Raw genomic sequence first — 25,865 nt, forward strand, 5'->3', positions numbered from 1 at the left:
GACCAAGTCTCACTCTGTCGCCCAGGCTGGAGTGCAGTGGCTTGATCTCGGCTCACTGCAACCTCCATCTCCCAGGCTCAAGTGATTCTCCTGCCTCAGCCTCCCAAGTAGCTGGGACTATAGGTGCATGGCACCACACCCTGCTAATTTTTGAATTTTTGTATTTTAATTAATAATCAATTAATTATTTTTGAGACAGAGTTTTGCTTTTGTTGCCCAGGCTGGAGTGCAGTGGCGCAATCTTGGCTCACTGCAAGCTCCGCCTCCCGGGTTCAAGCAATTCTCCTGCCTCAGTCCCTGTAGTAGCTGGGACTACAGGTGCCTGCCACCACGCCTGGCTAACTTTTTGTGTTTTTAGTAGAGACGGAGTTTCACTGTGTTAGCCAGCATGGTCTCGATCTCCTGACCTCGTGATCCACCTGCTTCAGCCTCCCAAAGTGCTGAGATTACAGGCATGAGCCACCGTGCCCGGTCTACAGATTTTTTCTTTTTGAATTTAAAAATGAGCTGGGCATGGTGCATGCACCTGTGGTCCTAGTTATTCAGGAGGCTGAGGGAGAGGAATCACTGGAGCCCAGGATTTCCAGGCTGTAGTGAGCCATGATTGTGTTATTGCACTCCAGAGTGGGTGACAGGGTGAGATCCTGTCTCTAAAAATAATAATAACGATAACAATAAACATTATCTCACACAATGAGGAATTCAGGAGCAGTCTTGCTGAGTAGTTCTGGCACAGGGTCGCTCATGAGGTTGCTGCTGAGGTGTGGGCCAGGCCAGGAGCCATCTGAAGGCTGGGATGGGGCTGGAGGATCTGCCTCCAAGACAGCTCCCTTGGGAGGTTGTGGGCCAGAGGCCTTAGCGCCTCCCTGCGTGGGCATCTTTATGGGGCCTCTCACAACATGACACAGCAACAGGCTTCCCCCAGAGGGACAGCGTGCACAAGACAAAAGCTACCATGTCTTTATTTCAAGATTAAATTTGATCTTGAAAGCAACATACCATGATTTCTGCCCTATTCTATTGGTCACAGAGACCAACCTGGTGCAAGCAGGAGGGGGCAATGCAAGGGTGTGAACTGAGGGAGACAGGAGTCACTGGGGGCCATCTTGCAGCCTGGCTGTCAGAGTGGGGAGCAGTGCCTGAAACAGAGATAGGCCAAGAGAGGGGAAGGGACCCCTCTGAGCATCTCCATCCCCATCCGTCTTCTCTTGTCCACTCTCCAGAAGTTCTGGAAGCCAAGTGAGGTCCAGGGCCTTGGCAAGTCGAGTGTGTGAGGTAGGAGGCCATACTGTGCACAGTCAGCCCTGGAGTCGGGTTTGCCAGCCGTTCCCCTACCCCTGACCTGGTCTTCTCAGCTCCATAGCGCAGAGGAGGAGCCTCTGCAGGCCCAGAAATTTCCTTGCCCACCTCCCCTACCTGGTAGAGATGTTAGGGTTCAGGCCTGAGCCCCTGCTGCTATCCCTCCTTCAAAGGAGGAGATCAAGGAGCTTAAGATCCCCTGCACAGGCCCACCCCAGGGTGGGGTCTTCCTTTGAAGGGAATGGGTTTGGGGTAGGGTCGGTTCTATCTGTTCTGCTCTGTGGCTGACAGTTTCTCCAAGGGGCTGCAGGTGTCAGCTGTCTGAGCTCAGCCTGAGCTCTGAAATGTGCCTACTCAAACTTCCCATGGGGTAAAGGAGGCCCAGAACCACCCTCTGAGAGTGGCAAAAAGTGGTTCTGGAGCCAGGGGAAATGTGGATGGGGTAGAAATGGTGTTGATACTCCTAGACTTTGCTTCCCAGAGAATAATCCCAAAGACCCCTCCCCTGCTCTCCATCCTCAAACCCTGCCCCCAGCCCCGCTTGCAGAGGGCGTCAGTGCCGCCAAACATACTTCTGGTAAGGAGGCCACCGCAGAGTTGCACCTGGGACTTTCAACTTTCCTACAACCCTGGCTGCCCTAGGTCTCTCAGATCATCTAGTCTCCAGCACTCTGTCTGTAGCCTCTGACACCAGCTTCTCTCTCCTCCCCATCACTTCTTCCCCTGGCTTGGTCTCCTCCTGTTCTACAGCCTAGAGACACAGGATACATGCAGCAAAAATAGCCTCTGGAACTCCCTGTTCCATGCTTTCAGACATGTGGTGGGGGCAGATAGCTTGACTTCCATTTCTTCTTCTGTAAAGTGAGGATAGTAACAGTAACACCTACCAAAAAGGTCTGGCGTGTGCAAACGAACGTGAGAGTGCTTGGAAAATGGAAAACCATTCTATAGATGTGAGGATCATGGTGCTGCTGAGCTCAGAAGCTCCAGATGAGGCGGTGGGCCTCATACCCCACTCCATTGCTATAGGAGAACACTTCTCTTAGCTGTCATCCTGGTCTTTCTTCTTCTTATTTTATTTTTAATTTTTTTTTAGAGGTGGGGTCTCGTTATGTTGCCCAGGCTGGTGTGCAGTGGCTATTTACAGGCACAATCCCACTACTGATTAGCATGGGAATTGTGACCTGCTGTGTTTCCAACCTGGGCTGGCTCACCCCTCCTCAGGCAATCTGGTGGTTCCCCACTCCCGGGAGGTCACCATGCTGAAGCTGAACTTAGTGCAGACACCTGATCTGTGCAGTGCCCTACAGCCCAGAACTCCTGGGCTCAAGGCATCCTCTCGCTTCAGCCTCCTGAGTAGCTGGGACTACAGGCACTTGGCACCGCGCCCCACCTGGACCTTCTTTTTTTGTTTTGTTTTGTTTTTGTATTTTTAGTAGAGACGGGGTTTCACCGTGTTAGCCAGGATGGTCTTGATCTCCTGACCTCATGATCCGCCCGCCTTGGCCTCCCAAAGTGCTGGGATTACAGGCGTGAACCACTACGCCTGGTCCTGAACCTTCTTAATGCAGAGGAGAGACAGTGCCATGAGGGGGACCACCCAGAGATTGGGGTCCAAGTGGGTGAATTCAAATCCCGGTCCACCAGCTGTGGTTACTAGCTCTGTGACCTTTGACAACTGAAACTCCTCGGCTGGGCGCAGTGTGACTCATGCCTTGTAATCCCAGCACTTTGGGAGGCAGAGGCGGGCTAATCACTTGAGGTCAGGAGTTCGAGACCAGTCTGACCAACATGGTGAAACCCTGTCTGTACTAAAAATACAAAAATCAGCCAGGCGTGGTGGCACACACCTGTAATCCCAGATATGCGGGAGGCTGAGGCAGGAGAATCGCTCAAACTTGGGAGGCACAGGTTGCAATGAGGCGAGATCACACCACTGCACTCCAGCCTGGGCGACAGAGCAAGACTGTTTTCAAAAGGAAAGAAAAGAAAAGAAAAGAAAGAAAGAGAGAGAGAGAGAGAGAGAGAGAGAGAGAGAGAAAGAAAGAAAGAAAGAAAGAAAGAAAGAAAGAAAGAAAGAAAGAAAGAAAGAAAGAAAGAAAGAAAGAAAGATTATCCAATAGCCAGGGGCAGGGAGCAAGAATGAGGAGTCAGCATTTAATGGGTACAGAGTTTCAGTGGGGGAAGATGAAAAATTTCTAGATGGTTGCACAACCATGTGAGTGTACTCAGTCCCACAGAGCAGTACATTTAAAAATGCTTAAAATGGCCAGTCATGGTGGCTCACATCTGTAATCGCAGCACTTTGGGAGGCCAAGGCAGGCAGATCACTTGAGGTCAGGAGTTCGAGACCAGCCTGGCCAACATGGTGAAACCCTGTCTCTACTAAAACACAAAATTAGCCGGGTGTGGTGGCGGGCACCTGTAGTCCCAGCTACTCGGGAGGCTGAGGCAGGAGAATCGCTTGAACCCAGGAGGCAGAGGTTGCAGTGAGCCGAGATCGTACCATTGCACTACAGCCTGGGTGATGGAATTAGACTCCGTCTCAGAGAAAAAAAAAAAAAAAGAAAAGAAAAAAGCTTAAAATGGAAAATTTTATGTTGCATGTATTTTACCACAATAAATTTAATATCAATAAAATGTAGTATATTAGGAAAATATTAAACAAGTATTAGGGGTCTTCCAGGGTCAAGGCATCTGTGAAGGTGCTGGGAGTATAGTGCTAACTAAGACAGACACGGTCACCACTCTGGCCTATGAGCTAGACACTAAGCAGCGAATGACTTCATCGTAACTGGAAAATCAGGAAGAAGCATAGGGGAGTGGGAGATCTTATCACAAGGAAAACTGATTTCAACTGAGGAACCTGAGTAGCCTCTGAGACTCTGGGGAGGAAGTTCTGTGCAGGAGGATGATAGAGCAACAAAATATAAACAGCCCCAATCCCGGCCCTGGAGGACGGCGTGCTGCTCCCTCACCTCTGCACCACCCACCTCCACACTTCCTAGATGTGAAAAATAACTTCAATCTTGTTGAAGCCTCTATTATTTTGGGGTTTTTTTTGCTTGTAGCAGAACCCAATGCTTACCGATAGACAATTCTCCCAGTTGAAAGAAGGTTCTTTTGTGATAAGATCTCCCAGCACCTTGTGCTTTTTCCTTTGTAGCACTTGTCGAATTGTAATGAAGTTGTTCATTGTTTAGTGTCTATGTCATAAGCTGGAGTGGTGACCATATCTGTCTTTTTTTTTTTTTTTTTTTTTGAGACGGAGTTCCTCGCTCTGTCGCCCAGGCTGTAGTGCAGTGCCGGGATCTCAGCTCACTGCAAGCTCGCCTCCCGGGTTTACCCATTCTCCTCCTCAGCCTCCCAGTAGCTGGGGACTACAGGCACCCGCCAACTCGCCCGGCTAGTTTTTGTTTATTTTTTTGTAGAGACGGGGTTTCGCCGTGTTAGCCAGGATGGTCTCCGATCTCCTGACCTCGCGATCCACCCGTCTCGGGCCTCCCCCAAAGTGCTGGGATTACAGGCTTGAGGCCACCGCGCCCGGCCTTTTTTTTATTTTTTTTGGGAGGGGGTTCCTTCCGGCCCTCAAGGCTGGAGGGCAGTGGCCGGATCTCAGCTCACTGCAAGCTCCGCCTCCCGGGTTCCCGCCATTCTCCTGCCTCAGCCTCCCGAGTAGCTGGGACTACAGGCGTCCGCCACCTCGCCCGGCTAGTTTTTTGTATTGTTAGTAGAGACGGGGCTTCACCATGGTAGCCAGGATGGTCTCGATCTCCTGACCTCGTGATCCGCCCGTCTCGGCCTCCCAAAGTGCTGGGATTACAGGCTTGAGCTACCGCGCCCGGCCCATATCTGTCTTATTCAACATCACATCCCCAGCACCTAGCAGAGTGCCTCGGGCTGGTACACACTTAACTACACACAGGAATGAATGGAGCAGGGCTCAAAACGTCAGTACCTGTGAGAACCTGCCAGGTAATGTAAATGAGAAAAGCAGACTGGCTGTGAACAACAGGGAGGGTGTTTGCTTTCCAGTCTGAAGGAAGAAGGCCTGAGGAGGATACATTTTGCCCACTTTAAGGAGCAACTCTGAGGTTGCACCTGATACTTTCACTTATATCCATTAACCAAAATGGAGTCACTTGGACACATCCAGCTGTGAGGGAGTCTGGGAAGTATATTTTAAATCTGGGTAGCTAAGAGCTCAGCTAAAAATTGAGGGTTCTATTACCAAGAAGAAGGAGAAAATAGACTTTGGGGACAGCTGACGCAATAGCTGAGATCTCAAGAATGAATAAAAATTACCTAGATCAGTGGTTCTCAGAGTTAAGTGTGGCCTACAGACCTTTGGGAGTCCCTGAGACCCTTTCAGGGGATCTTCAAGGTCAAGCTATTTTCATAAAAAATTACACGATGTTATTTTCCTTTGTCACTATGTTGACATTGCAACAATGTTGCAAACGCAATCTGGATAAAACTGCTGCCTTAGCATAAATGAAGGTAGTGGCGCCAAACCATATGATAGTCATTGCATTCTTCACTGCCAGGTACTTACAGTAAAAAAAGAAAAAAAATTAATGTCAGTTTTACTTAAGAATGCCCTTAATGAGGCTGGCACAGTGGCTCATGCCTGTAATCCCAGCACTTTGGGAGGCCGAGGTGGGCAGATCACCTGAGGTCAGGAGTTCAAGACCAGTCTGGCCAACATAGTGAAACTCTGTCTCTACAAAAATACAAAAATTAGCCGGGTATGTTGGCAGGTGCCTGTAATCCCAGTTACTCGGGAGGCTGAGGAGGGAGAATGACTTGAATCCAGGAGGCGGAGGTAAGTGAGCCGAGATCATGCCACTGCACTTCAGCCTGGGTGACAAAGTAAGACACCGTCTCAAAAAAAAAAAAGAGATCGAGACCATCCTGGGCAACATGGTGAAACCCCGTCTCTACTAAAAATACAAAAATTAGCTGGGTGTGGTGGCGCGTGCCTGTAGCCCCAGCTACATAGGAGGCCAAGACAGGAGAATTGCTTGAACCTGGGAGACAGAGGTTGCAGTGAGCCAAGATCGCGCCACTGCACTCCAGCCTGGGCAACAGAGTGAGACTCCCTCTCAAAAAAAAAAAAAAAAAAGCCCTTAATGAAGTAGTAAATACTAATTTTATCAAATCTCAACCCTTGAGTACAGTGTGTCATGGAATGAGAAGCAGCACACAGTACTATATGCTACGGATGAAGTACAATGCTGTCAAATAGGGGTACTTGTGTTAATTGCTGGAGTCACAAGCTGAACTAGCCACTTGTTTTGTTTTGTTTTCTTTTCTTTTCTTTTCTTCTTTTCGAGACAGGTTCTCACTCTGTCACTCAGGCTGGAGTGCAGTGGGGCAATCACGGTTCACTGCAGCCTCAACTTCCCGGGCCCAAGAGATCCTCCCACCTTGGCCTCCCAAAATGCTGGGATTATAGGCATGAGCCACCATGCCCAGCCCCACTTTTTTCAGACTGGAAAATGCACACTCACATGTGCATCTTTAAATGATCATTCGGGCTGTGGTATAAGAATGGCAACCAGTGAGGAGGCAGGAACTGTTGTCCAGGCAAGGAACGATATTGGCATCTTGGGTTGGAATAGTGGCAGTAGTGGTAGTGCAGAGTAACTTGGGTAGATTTTGGAGCCATCTAGAAGGTAACATCCATGGGAATTGGAAAATAAATACGTGGGAGAAGTTGGGTGAAGGAGGTGTCAAAGATCACACGCAATTTATTTTGCTTGGGCAAGCTGGTGGATGGTGAGCCCCTCAGTGAGCGAGAAGCCTGGAGAAGCAGGTTGGGAGGGTGGTAGTATGCAGGTGGTATGCTTAGTTGGGGGTGTGTTGAGTTTGCTATGTGTGGTGAGCTTCCCATTGGAGATGTCCAATGGGCAGACAGATACTCACATCGGGAGCTCGTGGGAGATATGGGCTAGAGGAAAGCACCTGAGGCCCGACCAGAGACACCTAGAGGAACAGAGCCTGGTTAACAGTCACTGCTGGTGCCTCAGATATTCTTTGCTCAGCCCACGCCCTCTCTTCCACACTGGGCCATCTATAAAGCCTCCACGGATACCCCTGGAGGCACCCACTGGACACAGGCCCTCAGGGCCCCGGAGCAAGGAGCTATTTGTGGGCTTGCCACTGCTGTCACCATATGCTGCCAACTGCCTCCCACTTCTTTCCCCACAGTCTGGTCAGACATGGCAGTATCACTGATGGAATCTTTCTTGCTATCTTTTTCTTGCCGCTTAACAGTGGCAGTGACACTGGCTCCTGCCTGATTCTGGTTAACTTTTTCCCTTGACTTTGGCATTTTCACTTTGACATGTTCCCTGAGAGCCAGGGGGGTGGGGACCCCAGTCCCAGATGGTGACATTGGGGGCTGGCCCAGGCCTAGGGTGTGGAGGAGCCTCGCCATCGGGCTTCCTGTCTCTCTTCATTTAAGCACGACTCTGCAGAAGGAACAAAGCACCCTCCCCACTGGGCTCCTGGTTGCAAAGCTCCAAGTCCTCACACAGATACACTTGTTTGAGAAGCAGCGGGCAAGAAAGACGCAAGCCCAGAGGTAAGACGGTCAGACTCGGCTTCTTTGCCCGGAGCTTCGAGGGAGGAGAACGTGGGGCAGATGCACAGGAATATGCTCTGCCCAGTTGTCTGCCCACAGCTCTGGCCACTTTCTCTTGCATTTCTCTTGGAACCGGTCATGGGCAGCAATCTCCCACTGGAACTGTGAGCTTCCAGAGGTCAGGGACTGTGCCAGACTCCTCTCTGCAGCCCCAGCGTGCACAGCTCAGTGTTCAGAGCGGTGGGTGCTCCTCAGAGCAGTCTTGACCTAAACGGCAATGTCAGAGAGGGAGTGAGGACTAGAGACTATCCCAGGCTGGAAGGCATGGAAGGCAACTAGTTGTGGGCAGTGGAGGAGAGAAGACTGGAAGAGGGGAAAAGGGGAGAAAAAGAGTGAAGGAGGTGAGGGAAAAAATTAGAAAATAAATATAAGGTGAGAGGAAACCTATAAAAAAGAAATGATGAGGAAAACGATAAAAGCAAGAAAAAGAGCAAAAGAAGTGGAATCTAGTCTAGAGAAAATTCTTGCAAAATCAATTTTCCTAATACACAATCTCCAAAAATTGACACCAAATATCATACTTGCAGCATTTCGTAAGTCACATGATCTATGTAACAGTCTCTTTTAACTACCTTTTGTGTTTATGTGTGTATATATTAATTTTGTCTACTTTTTTGCTCTTTTAAGATTTTGAACAATGTCTAAATGCACTTCTACTTTTTAAATGATTTACGAAATAGGACATGATTTGTGAAATAGGAAAGCTAAAATTCTCAGGAAGTGTTAAAACTGAGCTTTTGATTATGAAATGCCCTAAAAGTTGCAATATCCTTAGCTAAATATGTCATTTGAGAAATGGATTCGAAGAGAATTGGTGGTATGGGTTTCATGAGGCCGGGAGAGTTACAGGAGGAGGTGCAGCTCCTCCTGGGCCTGGCCGGGTGTGAGGGAGAGTGAGGACTCACTATCCCTCCTGACGGGGAGCCCTGTACCATCTCAGCCTCTCCGCCCTCAGATCTTTCCAGTCCCTGAGACCTGATGGCCTTGAAGTCATGCTATCCCTAGTGTCCTCTGCTTTCCCCTCATAGGCTTCTTCTGGGAGAGAGGTTCCCTGGGATAGGTTCTGATCCCTCAACATGGAAAGGCCCCGTTCTTGATAATTCAAAGATTTCACTCTGAGTGGGATAGTGCTTCCTGAATGCCTTGCTCTTGTGGGGGACATTTTTATCTGGGCAAGGCTAAGAGTAGGGCCTGATGGGGGAAGTCACTGCTACTTCACATTTCGACAAATAATTCCTTATGTTGTATCAGATGCTGTAGGGCTGATACAAAATGGCCGCCGCCCTCAAAGTCAGATGAAGGAGCCCCTGAGGACAGCGTTAGAGACACTCGGGAGATGATTTCCCTCTTTCAATGTGGGAGCACTTATATAGGAGAGTTCTATATCTAGATAAAAACTCCTCCCACCATTGGTGCTAGGCAGAACCTTGACAGCAGCCCTAGGCCCTGACCCTGGCCATAACGGCGGGGTGGTGCTGAGGGGAATTGGTTAGACCAACTGTTTTTCACGTTTTATTTTTTATTATTATTTTTGAGACGGAGTCTTGCTGTCTTGCGCAGGCTGGAGTGCAGTGACGCGATCTCCACTCACTGCAGCCTCCACTTCCTGGGTTCAAGCGATTCTCCTGCCTCAGCCTGTCGAGTAGCTGGGATTACAGGCACCCAACACCACGCCCGGCTACTTTTTGTATTTTTAGTAGAGACCAGGTTTCACTATGTTGGACAAGCTGGTCTCAAACTCCTGGCCTCAAATGATCTGCCCGCCTTGGCCTCCCAAAGTGCTGGCATTACAGATGTAAGCCACCACAGTGGGCCAGTCTTGCACACTGTAGACACTCAATAAATGTTTGTTGAATGAAATAATTGTGATGGGCCAGGCGTGGTGGCCCACACCTGTAATCCCAGCCCTTTGGGAGGCCGAGGCAGGAGGATGGCTTGAGTCTGGGAGTTTGAGACCAGCCTGGGCAACATGGTGAAACCCCCATCTCTACACAACCCACAAAAGTTAGCTGGGCATAGTAGTGTGTGCCTGTGGTTCCAGCTACTTGGGAGGCTAAGGTGGGAGCATTGCTTGGGCCTGGGAGATGGAGGCCACAGTGAGGCCTGACTGTGCTACTGCACTCCAGCCTGGGCGAGAGTGAGGCCCTGTCTCAAAATAACTTTGATGAAGGTGGGGAATCAGAGGCAGACAGGCAGGGGTCTGGGTTTGCAAGGCGCTGAGTTTGAGCTCTGTTCTGTATCTTTGAGGGGATGAGGGGAGGAGGGTGGGCACGGTTCCCCCGATGTGGGTGTCTGAGGCGAAGAAGAGGATGGCGGAGGTTGCAGCCACCAACCACAAGAGTTCCTTAGAGGGGTCACAGTCTCTAGGAAGTTTATAGGAAGCCAGTCAGCAGTAGAGAGGGTGAACGCGGTGGGGCACATCCCGCGGCTGGGCTTGAGTGGGCTGCTTGGGGGTTATGGAGAGAAGATAAAAGTGCCTGTGGGACCACAGACTCTCACCGTGGTGGAGCTGGGCCTTCTTAACCTCCCAAGCGTCGCTCCTCGTCCCATCCCTGGGGGCCAGGGGTGAGGGCGGCAGGAACCTTAAGGCTCTGAGAGAGTGCGTGGTGTGTGTTGCCATTTTGGTCTCATCTCTTTCTCAGTCTCTCTTTGCCTCACTTTGGATCTATGCTCTGTGCATCTGTCTTGCTTCTCAGAATTTCTTCTTTTCCTCTTTTTTTGTACTACCCTGCGCTTTGTGTGTGATTGTGGATTGTGTGTGTGCGTAGCTGTTGCTTTAACAAGCTGCTCCAGGTTTCTCCCTCCCACATCTTTCCCTCCCCTCCTCCCTTGAGGCCTCTGTGCATTCTGGGGAAATCTGTCCATTTCCCTTTGTCCACGGTGTCCCTCCCACCCTGCAGCCGGCTCCCTCATGTCCACCCTGGGCTGCAGGCGTGCTCGGCAGGCTCCCCACAGATCAAAGCTTGTCTAGAGTCTGCATTGCTGCCAAAGGCCAGGAGGCCTGTGTACAGACCGGAAGGAGCTAGAGCTTAATGGCAGCTGGAGAGGGGAAGATTAAAAAAGAGGAGAGGAAAGGGGCATTCCAGAGGAGCCCGGGAGAGCCAGCACAACCTCCTGGCATATGAGGCACAGAGGAAGACAGACACAGACACAGGGAGCTGCAGGCTGGGGGCATAAGCTGGGGGCTGGGAAGCATAGATACAGAAATGCACAGATGTGAGCTGAGAAGCAAGCCTAGAGAGAGAGAGGGAGAGGGAGAGACAGAGAGAGAGAGAGAGAGAGAGAGAGAGAGAGAGAGAGAGAGAGAGATGCTAGGGCTTGAGGGACCAGAGAGCCCTCCCAACCTTTCTTGGAGTGCTGGTCTACAGGATGCTACCGTACTAGGGTAAGGCACCTCTGGGGACGCTGAGTATGGGAATCAAAGGCCAGATCTTTGCGGTGGCAGCGGAAGCCCAAAGCACCAAAGCAAGCATGCTGGAAACCCACAGCCTCCTCCACTTAGCAGAGCCTTGGGGTGAGATGAGGCGGAACAGGGAGCTGGAGGCAGGGAGGTGGCTGTCTGCACAGACCTCAGGACCATGGAGCAGGGGGAATCAAAACAGCCACCATGTGGGGAAGGGTCAAGAATGCCTCTAGTCTTCTCCAGGCATCTTATCAGGGTAAGCTGAATTTGGACCCCAGAGAAGGGATATCCTATGTTCCCCTCTTTCACTCCCTGCTCACCAAGGACACAGTCAGTCTGGGATGGGGGACAGTGGGAACCACTCTTTGGTATGAGGCTACTCCTATTCTACTCTTCTCACTGCAGCCTTCCCCTAGATGCCTCCCGTGCTGCATGCTAACCTGTAGACACTTCACCATGACTGGTGGCTAGTCTCCCTTCTTCATTTCTCAGAAACCTCCTTCCTGACCTCTTTTCTTCCTACTTCCCTGGTTTAAACAAAATTGTATATATATATTATATATTTTTTTTTTTTTTTTTTTTTGAGATGGAGTCTTACTCTGCCGCCCAGGCTGGAGTGGCAGTGACCGGATCTCAAGCTCACTGTCAAGCTCCGCCTCCCGGGTTCACGCCATTGCTCCTGCCTCAGCCTCCCGCCAGTAGCTAGACTACGGCGCCGCCACCACGCCCTGCTACGCTTTATTTGTATTTTTTAGTAGACCGACAGCGGTTCACGGTGTTCAGCAGGTGGTCCTCGATCTCCTGACCTCGTGATCCCCCGCCCGGGCTTGGCGCACCAAGGAAGAGTAGCATGGGATTGCAGACAAGGGCCTTTGACCTACGCGCCTGGCCAATTGTTATCTATTTATCTATCTCTCTTTTTTTTTTTTTGAGACAGAGTCTTACTCTGTCACCCAGGTTGGAGTGCAGTGGCGTGATCTTGGCTCACTGCAACCTCCACCTCCTGGGTTCAAGTGATTCTCCTAAGTAGCTGAGATTACAGGCGCTCGCTACCATCCCCAGCTATTTTTTTTTTTTTTTGCATTTTTAGTAGATACGGGGGGGCGGTTTCACGATGTTGGATAGGCTGGTCTCGAACTCCTGGCCTCAAGTGATCCACCCGCCTCGGCCTCCCAAGGTACTGGGATTATAGGCATGAGCCACCACACCCGGCACCCGGCTATCTATCTATCTATCTGTCTATCTATCTATCTATCTATTTATCTAATCTATCTATCTATATCTGTCTATCTATGATAGACAAATAGCTTTATATATCTATCTTAGCTATTGATCTATCTTATATATCTATCTTTTTTTTTTTTTTTTTGAGATGGAGTCTCACTCTGTTGCTCAGGCTGGAGTGCAGTGGCAGGATTTTGGCCCACTGCAACCTCCGCCTCCCGGGTTCAAGTGATTCTCTTGCCTCAGCCTCCCAAGTAGCTGAGATTACAGACGTGCATCACCATGCCCAGCTAATTTTTGTACTTTTAGTAGAGATGGGGTTTCACTATGCTGGCTAGGCTGGTCTCCTGACCTCAGGTGATCCACCCACCTTGGCCTCCCAAAGTGCTGGGATTACAGGTGTGAGCCACTGCATCTGGCCTTATGTATCTATCTTATCTCTCTGACTGTCTAATCTAATCCATCTATTTTATCTGTTTATCTTATCTATCATCTGTTTATCTAATCTATCTGTCTGTATATCTTTTTTTTTTTTTTTTTTTTTTGAGACAGAGTCTTGCTCTGTCGCCCAGGCTGGAGTGCAGTGGCGCAATCTCAGCTCACTGCTGAACCTCCGCCTCCTGGATTCCAAGTGATTCTCCTGCCTCAACCTTTGGAGTAGCTGGGATTATAGGCCCATGCCACCATGCCCGACTAATATTGTATTTTTAGTAGAGAAAGCTTTCACCATGTTGGTCAGGCTTGTATCAAACTCCTGACCTCAGGTGATCTACCCGCCTAAGCCTCCCAAAGTGCTGGGATTACAGCTGTGAGCCACCGTGTCCGGCCCTCTATGTCTGTCTTTATCATTTATCTATCTGTCTGTCTATCTATCTATCTATCTATCTATCCTTCTTAATCTATTTTATCTGTCTTATTCATCATCTATCTAATCTGTCTGTATGTTTATCTAATCTATGTATCTAATCTATCAATCTATCATCTCATCTATCTAATCTATTTTATCTATCTATCTATCTATCTATCTATCTATCTATCTATCTATCTATCTACCTACCTACCTACCTGTCTATCTCAAGCACCTACCACATATTAAGCCCTGGCTACCTCCTCTCCCAGGCCGATTGAGTCACTGGAGGCAGCTAACAAGGATGGAGTCACTTTCTTATCTTCTCCTAAACACCAGTAGGAGGACCCATCCCCTATACATTCTGAGTTCTCCATTCCTCTCCATGGATTGTGTCTTAGTGCCCAGCAGGAAACACAGTCCACCTCCCACGGTTCAAGAGACTTTAAAAAGGGGGTTATTCATAGAGGTTGAGGGAATCAACCAACTTCTTGAAGCATAGACACAGTTAACAGCAAGAAGAGTCCTGAGGAAGTGAAAATGGTATTTCTGGAACCCAGAGAGTGCTTGCGCTGTGGATAAGGGGCCACCCCACAGAAGTTGTGGAGGGGCAGGGCTGCAGGTGGGGTTGAACACACAGCTATTGACAGAAAATATGCCCAGGACAGGGATAGAGTAGGGAAAATATCCCAGCCTCTTTCCCCCACCCTTCCATCTCATCTCTGACAGGCACTTCCCACTGGCCAGCCGCAGTTGGTGCTGGAGGGCAAGAGAGCCTATGAGCCATGTGTGGCTGTCAGCCCCTTGGTGGAGAGCCACACACAGGGTGGAGAGTGGCTGGCAGGGCCCCGGGGGGATGAACAGCATGGATTGGGATGACTTGGCTTCATCTATGCCAGAGCTGGGTGTGTGCACACACTTCAGTGACCCATTTTAGAAACAGAATTAATATGGTGAGTACAGAAAGAAGAAATCAGTGACTTTTCCTCCTCCATACAATTCAATTTGGCTTAAGTTACGCAAAGCCATCCCAAGTCCTTTGTCTGTCTCAGCTGCTGCCAGGCTTGTGGTGGCCACACAGCTGGCTAGACTGTCATCTCTGTCCTCAAGGGGCTCGAGCAGGTGGAGGAGAGTTGAGAAACCAAATCACTACACACAAAGTATAAGGTGGAACGCACCCAGGAGCATGTCAACGGGGTGCTGTGGGACTTCAGAGTAGGCAGATCGTCACCAAACTTCAATGACAAAGGTGCCACTGGGGGAAAGAAGGACCAAGCTTGGAAGACAGAGTAAGTCTGGAGGCAAGATCCTGTCTCACCAGCAGGGGCCAGGTGCATGCTGACCCCTTCCCCAGGCAGTCACCTCTCTGAGCCCGCTTTATATCCTGGGCCTGGATTCAAAGACACTTGAGCCCTGCTCCAACTCTCCTTTGAGGTGCTATCTCGGAGCCCTTCCTATAATCACTGCTCCAATCCCATGTCATCTGGTCCCCAGTTACCATATCAAGCTTCCGAAAGCTCTACATAGACCATGTCACATCTCTGCTCAAAAATCAGCAGTGGGTCCCAACACCTCCAGGACAAAGCTACAGCTCTTCGACCTGCCTGTCAATAGTTGCAATCATGGCCTGCAAAAATTAGCTGGGTGTTGTCATGAAAGGATCACTTGAGCCCAGGAGTTCCAGGCTGCAATGACCTATGATTGCACCACTGCGCTCTGGCCTGGGTGGCAGAGTGGATCTAAACTAAAAATAAAAAGATTTACAGTCAAGCCCCAAATGCTTTTCCCATACCTTCTTCCACCATCTCCTCCCTGAGCCCTCTCTTTCCTCCAAAGCCTCCTCGCACCTCCCTACCACCTTCGCACACCTCAGAATGGGGATGCCTCTCCCCTTTCCTTTCCATCTAACTTATGGTTTTCAAACTTGAGCGTGATCGGTCACCTGGAGATTTATGAAAACCCAGATGACCAGACCCACCCCTAGTTTCTGATTCAGCAAGTCTGGGCTAGGGCCGAGGATTTGCATTTCTAACAAGTTCATGTTGCCGCTGCTGCTGATCCAGGACTTTAGGAATCGCTCCTCTAACCTACAGCTGTCCATTCCTCAGGGTCCATTCAGAGCCTCTGTGCCCTGCCCCTCCACCCCCAGTCTCGCCTGCCTGCCAAACACACAGGAATCTCTTCTTCATCCAAACCCTGGATGAACGCCTTCTGCTTGGCCCACTCAGAGGCCTTGTAGGGTTGGTCTGATATTGGACAGAGAAATGGTCCTCTGCTCTTTCTCCCCTGACCTCTCTGAAAGGGGCCTGCCCTCCACACCTGTGGGTATTTCTTGCAAGGTGGAGACTGAGAGACTGAGAAAAGAAATAAGACACAGAGACAAAGTAGAGAGGAAGAAAATTGGGCCCAGGGGACCAGCGCTCAGCAAGTGAGGACCTGCACTAGTGCTGGTCTCTGAGGTCCCTCAGTATTTATTGATCACTATCTTTACTATGTCGGCGAGGGGAATGTGGTGGGGCTATAGGGTGAAGGTGAGGAGAGGGTCAGCAGAAAAACATGTGAGCAAAGACTCTGTGTCATAAATAAGTTTAAGGAAAGGTGCTGTGCCTGGATGTGCATATAGGCTAGATTTATGTTTAACTTTACACAAACATCGCAGTGCAGTAAAGAGTAACGGAGCAGTGTTGCCGCCATGATGTATCGCCTCCAGCCATAAGGCAGTTTTCTCCTCTCTCAAAATGGAATGTATGATCGGTTTGACACTGAGTCATTCCATTCCCAGGGACGCACAGGAGACAGATACCTTCCTCTTATCTCAACCGCATAGAGGCCTTCCTCTTTCACTAATCCTCCTCAGCACAGACCCTTTACGGCTGTGGGGCTGCGGGGCTGTAAGATCTTTCCCTTTCCATGAGGCCATATCTCAGGCTGTCTCAGGGGGGACATCCTGGACAATACCCCAGCTTTCTCAAGCAGGGATTCCTGCAGCTTTCCACAGTGCATTGTGTCTCTGGTTAATAGAGAATGGAGAATGGCGATGACTTTCACCAAGCATACTGCCTGCAAGAACTTTTTTTTTTTTTTTTTTGAGATGGAGTCTCGCTGTCACCCAGGCTGGAGTGCAGTGGCGCGATCTCGGCTCACTGCAAGCTCCACCTCCCGAGTTCACGCCATTCTCCTGCCTCAGCCTCCCGAGTAGCTGGGACTACAGGCGCCCGCCACCATCCCAGGCTAATTTTTTTTGTCTTTTTAGTAGAGACGGGGTTTCACCGTGTTAGCCAGGATGGTCTCGATCTCCTGACCTCGTGATCTGCCCGCCTCGGTCTCCCAAAGTGCTGGGATTACAGGCGTGAGCCACTGTGCCCGGTCAATGTCTTCCTTTTTCTACACAGACATAGTAAAAATCTGATCTCTCTTTCTTTTCCCCACATCTCTCACACTATATCAGGCCCCAGTCCTGGGAATGTCACCTTAGAACTGTTCCACACATTCCCACAGCCACTTGGCTCAGGCCCTTTGCTCACCAGGATGGTTGCAGTCCTGCCATTGGTGCCTCACGTCCTCCAGTTCTTTCACTCAGCAGCTGCAGGGGTCCACGTGGCAAATCTAATCACCTTCTTCTCTATAGAAAATCCTCTGCTGGCTCTCTAGTGCCCAGGATCCAGTCCCAGCATCTCAGGACGGCCTTCAAGCATTTCCACATCCTGGCCTGGCTCCATGGTCTCCCCACCAATTTGTCACCTTCTTCGTGCATCCTTTTCTGATCCCCTCTTCACTCATCCCAGCGAAGAACCCCCTCCTGGCCTGGGCATAGCATTTCATGGTGTGTATCTCCGAGCATCCAGTTAGGGGTGTGCAAGTTTAGTTTGTTACCAGCTGATGTTGTGAAGTCCCAAATTGTTGGTGCCACAAACAAAAAATTGGACATGACACACACAAATAGCAAAACAGCAAAAAGTTTATTAAGCACGGTACGATACACTATGGATCGAGGATGACCTGCGAATGGTGTCAGCATTGGTTTGTTATATTTCATGCCTTTTCTATGTGTTTTTTTCTCTTCTTCCTCAAGCTGCCTAATCTTTAGCTGGCATGTGCCTTTTGATTGACAGGTGAGTTGCTTAGTTTCCTGGCCTCTGTGTGCTCCCGTGTCACTTCCTTCCCATAATTTTAAGTACATGCATGATATGCACTCTGTATGCATGAACCTTAAGTAGCCAATTACTATATGGGGTCATTTTAAGGATATCTTTTCTCTATAGTACATGCGCATCTTTTTTTTTTTTTTTTTTTTTTTTTTTTTTTTTTTTTTTGAGGAGTCTCATTCTGTCCTCTAGGCTAGAGTGCAGTGGCGCAATCTCGGCTCACTGCAACCTCCACCTCCCTGGTTCAAGTGATTCTCCTGCCTCAGCCTCCTGAGTACCTGAGACTACAGGTGCATGCCACCACGCCCGGCTAATTTTTGTATTTTTAGTAAAGACGGGGTTTCACCATGTTGGCCAGGCTGATCTTGAACTCCTGATCTCAAGTGATCCACCCACCTTGGACTCCCAAAGTGCTGGGATTACAGGCATGAGCCACTGCACCCGGCCCAGTACATGCCCATCTCTTAGGAGCTGCTCCTTACTGGTTTGGTTTGGATCTAGCCAGCCATGGGGCTCCTTATTCACTTATTTATCTTACTTCTGTTTTTGCTCACTTCCTTCTTTCTCTTGCTTCTGCTCCTACTCATTCCTTCCTTAATCCAACCTCCAATTCCCTCTGCTGTTCTCCTGCCTCAAGTTCACTAGGCTGGCTGCAAGGGTCCTGAGGGAGAGGTTGCATATGGCCCCTATATACTCCAGGTCAAATAAATGTTTGCTGACTAATGATTGGTATTTCCCTCAGGTCCTGCCATTTCTGCGGGCTCAGGTCCCTACTGAGTCAGGCCCCTGACTCCCTCAGCAAGGCCACAATGAACCGGGGAATCTCTTTTAGGCACTTGCTTCTGGTGCTGCAACTGGGTAAGTTCTCAGACCTGGGGTCTCAATGCAGATGGCGTGGGAGGAAAGGCAAAGGTGGAGGATGGGGTAGAGGGGGACAGCGGCAGCATTGAGACCTGACTCCTTTCTTTTCCACCTAGCGCTACTCCCAGCAGTCACTCAGGGAAAGAAAGTGGTGCTGGGCAAGAAAGGGGATACAGTGGAACTGACCTGTAGTGCTTCGCAGAAGAAGAACATACAATTCCACTGGAAAAACTCCAACCAAATAAAGATTCTGGGAAATCAGGGCTCCTTCTTAACTAAAGGTAGGGTTACCTGGCTCCCCATCCAGGGAGGAAAACACACTATGGATTGAAAGCCTTTGGTGTCTGAGATCTGCTCTTAGTTAAACTCTGGGATCCCAGAGGACTTGGGTTGACAGAAACTCAGTGGCATTCTTGTCCAGAGTTTCCCTACACCAACTGCTGGTGGCCCAGGGAAAGGCTTTTGGTGGTATGTTAATTTGAATATTTTAATATTCATGAACTTATTTTAGTGAGTTTTACAACAATCACTACCACTTAAAACCCATGATTTCTTGAGTATTGTTGCTACAGACCCATGTAGATAATATTTTGCACAGTGACTCATATCTGTAATCCTAGCACTGTGGGAGGCCGAGGTCAGAGGATTGCTTGAGTCCAGGAGTTCAAGACCACCCTGAGAAACATAGTGAGACTGTCTCTACAAAAAAAAAAAAAAATATATATATATATATATTTTTTGAGACAAGGTCTGGTTCTATCACCCAGGCTCCATTGCAGTGGTATGATCTCGGCTTGCTGCAATCTCCACCTCCCAGGCTCAAGTCATCCTCCCACCTCAGCCTCCCAAGTAGTTGGGACTACAGGCATGCACCACCATGCCTGGCTAATTTTTGTATTTTTTGTAGAAACAGGGTTTCACCATGTTGGCCAGGCTGGTCTCAAACTCATGAACTCAAGTGATCCACTAGCCTTGGCCTCTCAGAGTGCTGGGATTACAGGTGTGTGTCACCATGCCGAGCCAAAAAAAATTTTTTTAATTAAAAAAAAAAGGCTAGCTGTAGTGGCTCACACCTGTAATCCCAGCACTTTGGGAGGTTGACGTGGGCAGATCACGCAGGTCAGGAGTTCAAGACCAGCCTGGCCAGCATGGTGAAACCCGGTCTCTACTAAAAATACAAAAATTAGCCAGGTGTGGTGGTGCAGGCCTGTATTCCCAGCTACTCAGGAGGCTGAGGCAGGAGAATCACTTGAACCTGGGAGGCAAAGGCTGAGGTGAGCTGAGATTGCACCATTGCACTCCAGCATGGGTGACAGAGCAAGACTCCATTTAAAAAAAAAAAAGATTGCAGAATTATTATTATTATTTTATTTATTTATTTATTTATTTGAGACGGAGTCTCATTCTGTCGCCCAGGCTGGAGTGCAGTGGCGTGATCTTGGCTCACTGCAACTTCCGTCTCCCGGGTTCAAGCGATTCTCCTGCCTCAGCCTCCCGAGTAGCTGGGACTACAGGCATGTGCCACCATGCCTGGCTAATTTTTTGTACTTTTAGTAGAAACAGGGTTTCACTGTGTTAGTCAGGCTGGTCTTGATCTCCTGACCTCATGATCCATCCGCCTTGGCCTGCCAAAGTGCTGGGATTATAGGCATGAACTACTGCACTCGGCCTTTTCTCCTGATTTAAAATATTATATGCTCATCACAAAATATTTGGTCAATGAAGAAAAGAACATGGAAGAAAATCAAATGCATGCATACTTCTACCACTCAGAGATATCCTCTGCTAACATTTTGATTTATTTTCATCCAATGTTTCTTTTTTTTTTTTTTTTTTTTTCCGTTTTGAGACAGGGTCTCACTCTGCTGCCCAGGCTGGAGTGCAGTGGCATGACCACAACACATTGCAGGCTCAAGTTATCCTCCCACGTCAGCCTTCCTGGGAGCTGGGACTACAGGTGCATGCCACCATGTTCACCTAATTTTTAATTTTTTTGTAGAGATGAGATTTCACTATGTTGCTCAGGCTGGCCTTGAATTCCTAGGCTCAAGTGATCCCACTTTGGCCTCCCAAAGTGCTGGGAAAATAGGTATAAGCCACTGCATATGGCCTATTTTCTTCCTCTCTTGGTCAGTGTGGATAATATTATATATAAAATTATGTAAATGATATCATACTGTATATACCTGTTATCCTACTCCTTCCTTAAGTTATATCATAATGAGACTATCAATTATTAGACTAACTTTTTTTTTTTTGAGACGGAGTCTTGCTCTGTCGCCCAGGCTGGAGTGCAATGGCACGATCTCAGCTCACTGCAACCTCTGCCTCCCAGGTTCAAGCAATTCTCCTGCCTCAACCTCCCAAGTAGCTGGGACTACAGGCATGCGCCACCACGCCCAGCTAATTTTTGTATTTTTTTAGTAGTTTAGTCTCTTAGGAATGCCATAGCAAAATAGCATAGACTGGGTGGTTTAAACAACAGAAATTTATTTATCACAATTCTGATTTCAGGATGCTAGCATGGTCAGATTATGAGGGATCTCTTCCTAGCTTGCAGGCAGTTGCCTTCTTGCTGTGTCCTCACATGGCAGAGAGAAATAGAAGAAAACTTTCTCTTTTATTGAGATGGAGTTTCGCTCCGTTGCCCAGGCTGGAGTGCAGTGGCCTGATCTTGGCTCACTGCAACCTCAGCTTCCTGGGTTCAAGCGATTCTCCTGCCTCAGCCTCCCGAGTAGCTGGGTTTACAGGCACATGCCACCACACTCGGCTAATTTTTTTGTATTTTTAGTAGAAACGAGGTTTCACCATATTGGCCAGGGTACTCTAGAACTCCTGATCTCAAGTGATCCTCCTGCCTCAGTCTCCCAAAGTGCTGGGATTACAGGCATGAGCCACCGCACCCGGCCTCCTTGTGTGTGTGTGTTTTTATTTTTTATTTTTCTCAGGCAGAGCCTCACTCTTATTGCCCAGGCTGGAGTGCAATGGCATGATCTCAGCTCACTGCAACCTTCACCTACCAGGTTCAAGCGATTCTCCTGCCTCAGCTTCCCAAGTAGCTGGGATTATAGTGCCTGCTACCACACCCGGCCAATTTTTGTAGTTTTAGTAGAGACGGGGTTTCGCCACGTTGGCCCGGCCAGCCTTGACCTCCTAACCTCAGGTGATCCGTCCACCTCAGCCTCCCAAAGCGCTGGGATTACAGGCACGAGCCACCGCGACTGGTGAGAAAGAAAGCTTTTTGATGTCTTTTTCTATAAGGACACTAATCCCATCATGATGGCCCCACTCTCATAACTTCATCTAACCTGAATTACCTCCCAAGGGCCACATATCAAAATATCATTACACTGAGGGTGAGGGCTTCAACATATGAATTTGTGGAACTCAATTTGGTCCATAGTGTTCTGCACTGCCCCCTCAAATTTGTGTCCTTATTACATGAAAAATGCATTCATTCCATCTCAATAGCCTCCAAAGTCTTAACTCATTCCAGCATCAACTCCAAAGTCTAATGTCCAAAGTTTCATCTAAATAGCATCTAAGTCAGGGCTTGGTGGCATACACCTGTAGTTCTGTCTACTCAGGAAGCTGAGGTAGAGGATTATTTGAGCCTAGAAGTTGGAGACCAGCTTAGTTAACATTGTGAAACTCGTCTCTAAAAAACAAAATCAATCAATAAATGGAATTTAAAAATGTCATCTAAATCAGGTATGGGTGAGACTTGAGATATGGTTCATCCTGAGGCAAAATTTCTTTCCAGCTCTAAACCTGTGAAACCAGGCAAATTATGTGTATCTAAAATACAATGGTAGACAGGCATAGGATAGATGTTCTCATTCCAAAAGGCTCACTGGGATGGCAGTGTTATCTCCATGGTTCTCCATACCATTTTCACAATTTTGCTGTAAATCTAAAACTGTTCTTAAGAAGTTTGTTACAAAAGATATCCAAATAACCCCAGGAAGGCAGGAAAAGAAACAAGAAAACAAAAAAAGTAGAAAACAAAAATAAAATGACAGACTCAAGCCCTAACATATCAATAATTACAGTCAATGTAAATGGTCTAATACATCTATTAAAATACAAAAATTGATAGAATGAATTAAAAAGCACAGTTCAACAATAAGCAGTTTATAAGAAACTCACTTCAAAAATAATGATATAGGGCAGGCCGCGGTGGCTCATGCCTTTAATCCCAGCACTGTGGGAGCGAGAGGCTGGCAGGTCACTTGAGGTCAGGAGTTCGAGACCAGCCTGGCCAACATGGTGAAACCCCATCTCTACTAAAAATACAAAAAAAAAAAAAAAAAAAATCAGCCAGATGTGGTGGTACATGCCTGTAATCCCAGCTACTCAGGAGGCTGAGGTGGGAGAATCGCTTGAACCCGGGAGGTGGAGGCCACAGTGAGCTACTGTACCACTGCACACCAGCCTGGGTGACAGAGCGAGACCCTGTCTCAAGAAAAACAAACAGGTTGGGTGAGGTAGCTGACACCTGTAATCCCAGCACTTTGGGAGGCCGAGGCAGGCAGATCACTTGAAGTCAGGAGTTTGAGACCAGCCTGGCCAACATGGTGAAACACTCTCTGCAAAAAATACAAAAATTAGCTGGATGTGATGGTGTGAGCCTGTAATCCTACTTACTCAGGAGACTGAGGCACAAGAATCACTTGAATCCAGGAGGTGGAGATTGCAGTGAGCCAAGATTGTGCCACTGCACTCTAGCCTGGGCAACACAGCAAGACTTCGTCTCAAAAAAAAAAAAAAAAAAAAAAGGGAAAACAAACAAACCAATAATAAATAATACGCCAGACATGGTGGCTCACACCTGTAATCCCAGCACTCTGGGAGGCAAGGTGGGCAGATCGTGAAGTCAGGAGTTTGAGACCAACCTGGCCAACATGGTGAAACCTTGTCTCTACCAAAAATACAAAAATTAACCAGGCATGGTAGCAGGCGCCTGTAATCCCAGCTATTCAGGTGGCTGAGGTAGGAGAATTGCTTGAACCCAGGAGGCGGAGGTTGCAGTGAGCTGAGACTGCGCCATTGCTCGCTCTGAGTGACAGAGTGAGATTCCGTCTCAAAAAATAAATAAATAAAACAAAAATAAGTAAGTAAATAAATAAATAAATAAAGACCAGGTGTGGTGGCTCATGCCTGTGATTCCAGCACTTTGGGAGGCCGAGGCAGGCAGATCATGAGGTCACAAGATGGAGACCATCCTGGCTAACACGGTGAAACCCTGCCTCTACTAAAAATACAAAAAGCCAGCTGTGGTGGCGGGCACCTGTAGTCTCAGCTACTTGGGAGGCTGAGGCAGGAGAATTGTTTGAACCCAGGAGGCAGAGGTTGCAGTGAGATGAGATCGTGCCACTGCACTCCAGCCTAGGTGACAGAGCAAGACTCTGTCTCGAAATTAGTTAACTAAATAAAAAGCACCCAAAAAACCCCCAAAAGGCCCACCCTACTACAGCTAACATTATATTTAATGGTGAGAAACTGAATTCTTTCTCCCTAAGAGCAGAGATAAGACAAAGATGTCTGCTCTTACTACTCTTATTCAACACAGTACTGCAATCCCTTGCTGGTGCAATAAGGCAAGAAAATTAAATAAAAGGAAAACTTGTCAGAAAGGAAGAAATAAAACTGTTCCTATTTATGGATGACATGATTACATAGAAAATCTCAAAGAATCTATAAAAAACCTCTTAGAATTAATAAATGAATCCATCAAAGTTGCAGAATATAAGATAAACATACAAAAATCTATTGTATTTCTATATATTAGAAAGGAATACATGTACATAGAAATTAAAGCCACAATACCATTTATAATTGCTCAAAAAGGCCAGGCATGGTGGCTCACACCTGTACTTCCTGCACTTTGGGAGGCCAAGGTGGGAGGATTGCTTGAGCCCAGGAGTTCAAGACCAGCCCAGGCAACACAGTGAGACCCTGTCTCTACAAAAAGTAAAAAATTAGCTGAGCATGGCCAGGCACGGTGGCTCACACCTGTAATCCCAGCACTTTGGGAGGCCAAAAGTGGGTGGATCATGCGGTCAGGAGATCGAGACCATCCTGGCTAACACAGTGAAACCCCATCTCTACTAAAAACACAAAAAATTAGCTAGGCACAGTGGCAGGCACCTGTAGACCCAGCTCCTCAGGAAGCTAAGGCAGGAGAATGGCATGAACCTGGGAGGTAGAGCTGGCAGTGAGCTGAGATTGCGCCACTGCACTTCAGCCTGGGTGACAGAGTGAGACTCCGTCTCAAAAAAAAAAAAATTAGCTAAGCATAATGGTGTATGCCTGTAGTCCCAGCTACTGGGGATGCTGAGATGGGAGGATTGCTTGAGCCTGGGAGGTCAAGGCTGCAGTGAGCCATGATCACACCACTGCTTTCCAGCCTAGGTAACAGAGCAAGACCCTATCTCAAAAACAAAAAAACAACAACAAAAAAAGAAGAATAAAGAAAGAAAGAAAGAGAAAGAAATACTTAGGTATAAATCTAAAAAACATGCATAGGGCCGGGTGCAGTGGCTCATGCCTGTAATCAAAGCACTTGGGGAAGCTGAGGCTGGTGGATCACTTGAAGTCAGGAGTTTGAGACCAGTCTGGCCAACATGGTGAAACCCTGTCTCTACTAAAAATGCAAAAATTAGGCAGGTGTTGTGGCGCATGCCTGTAATCCCAACTACTTTGGAGGCTGAGGCAGGAGAATTGCTTGAACCCTGGAGGCAGACGTTGCAGTGAGCCAAGATAGAGTCACTACACTCCAGCCTGGGCAACAGTGTAAGAGTCTGTCTCAAAAAAACAAAACAAAACAAAACAAACAAGCAAAATAAAACCAAAACCAAAACAAAAACAAAGACATTGAATTTATATGCTAAAAACTACACAATGCTGATTAAAGAAGTCAAAGAAGACCTAAATATATGGAGAGACATACTATACTCATGGATTGATGGATTGGAAGACTCAACATAAGAAAAATATCAATTTTCCCCAAATTTATATACAGGTTTCATCCAATTCCTATAAAAATGCCAGCAAGATTTTTTGTAGATAAAAACAAGTTGGCCAGGTATAATGGCTTACACCTATAATCCTAGCACTTTGGGAGGCTGAGGTGGGAGGATTGCTTGAGCCTAGGTGTTCAAGACTGCAGTGAGCTATGATTGTGTCACTGCATTCCAGCTGGCACTCCAGCCTAAGTGACAAATGGAGACCCTGTCTCAAAAACAAAAGCAAAATAATTTTGCTCTGCAAAAAGGGGCTGGGCATGGTGGCTCACTGCTATAATCCCGGCACTTTGGGAGGCTGAGGTAGGCGGATCACTTCAGCTCAGAAGTTTGGCACCAGCCTGGGCAACATGATGAAACCCTGTCTCTACAAAAAAATAAATAAATAAATAAAAGTGCATATATATATATA

The 25,865-nt window shown here is 48.1% G+C and overlaps 1 protein-coding gene across 3 annotated transcripts in view; it reads left to right on the forward strand.

Moving 5' to 3' along the window:
• The first annotated feature begins 7,704 nt into the window (after window positions 1-7,704).
• The window catches only part of CD4 (CD4 molecule), a 34,876-nt gene continuing 16,715 nt past the window's right edge, over window positions 7,705-25,865 (forward strand). For 2 of the 3 annotated variants that reach the window (XM_017891844.1, XM_017891842.1), the window contains exons 1-3: window positions 7,705-7,888; window positions 18,310-18,425; window positions 18,545-18,709. In XM_017891844.1, coding sequence (XP_017747333.1) covers window positions 18,377-18,425; window positions 18,545-18,709 — 214 coding nt within the window. In that variant the 5' untranslated portion in view covers window positions 7,705-7,888; window positions 18,310-18,376. Of the gene's footprint in view, window positions 7,889-17,050; window positions 17,246-18,309; window positions 18,426-18,544; window positions 18,710-25,865 lie in introns of all 3 variants that reach the window. The other variant, XM_017891843.1, reaches the window with a different exon arrangement.

The sequence above is a fragment of the Rhinopithecus bieti genome, unplaced genomic scaffold (assembly GCF_001698545.2).
Source record: "Rhinopithecus bieti isolate Rb0 unplaced genomic scaffold, ASM169854v2 scaffold_21022, whole genome shotgun sequence".
NCBI lineage: Eukaryota > Metazoa > Chordata > Mammalia > Primates > Cercopithecidae > Rhinopithecus > Rhinopithecus bieti.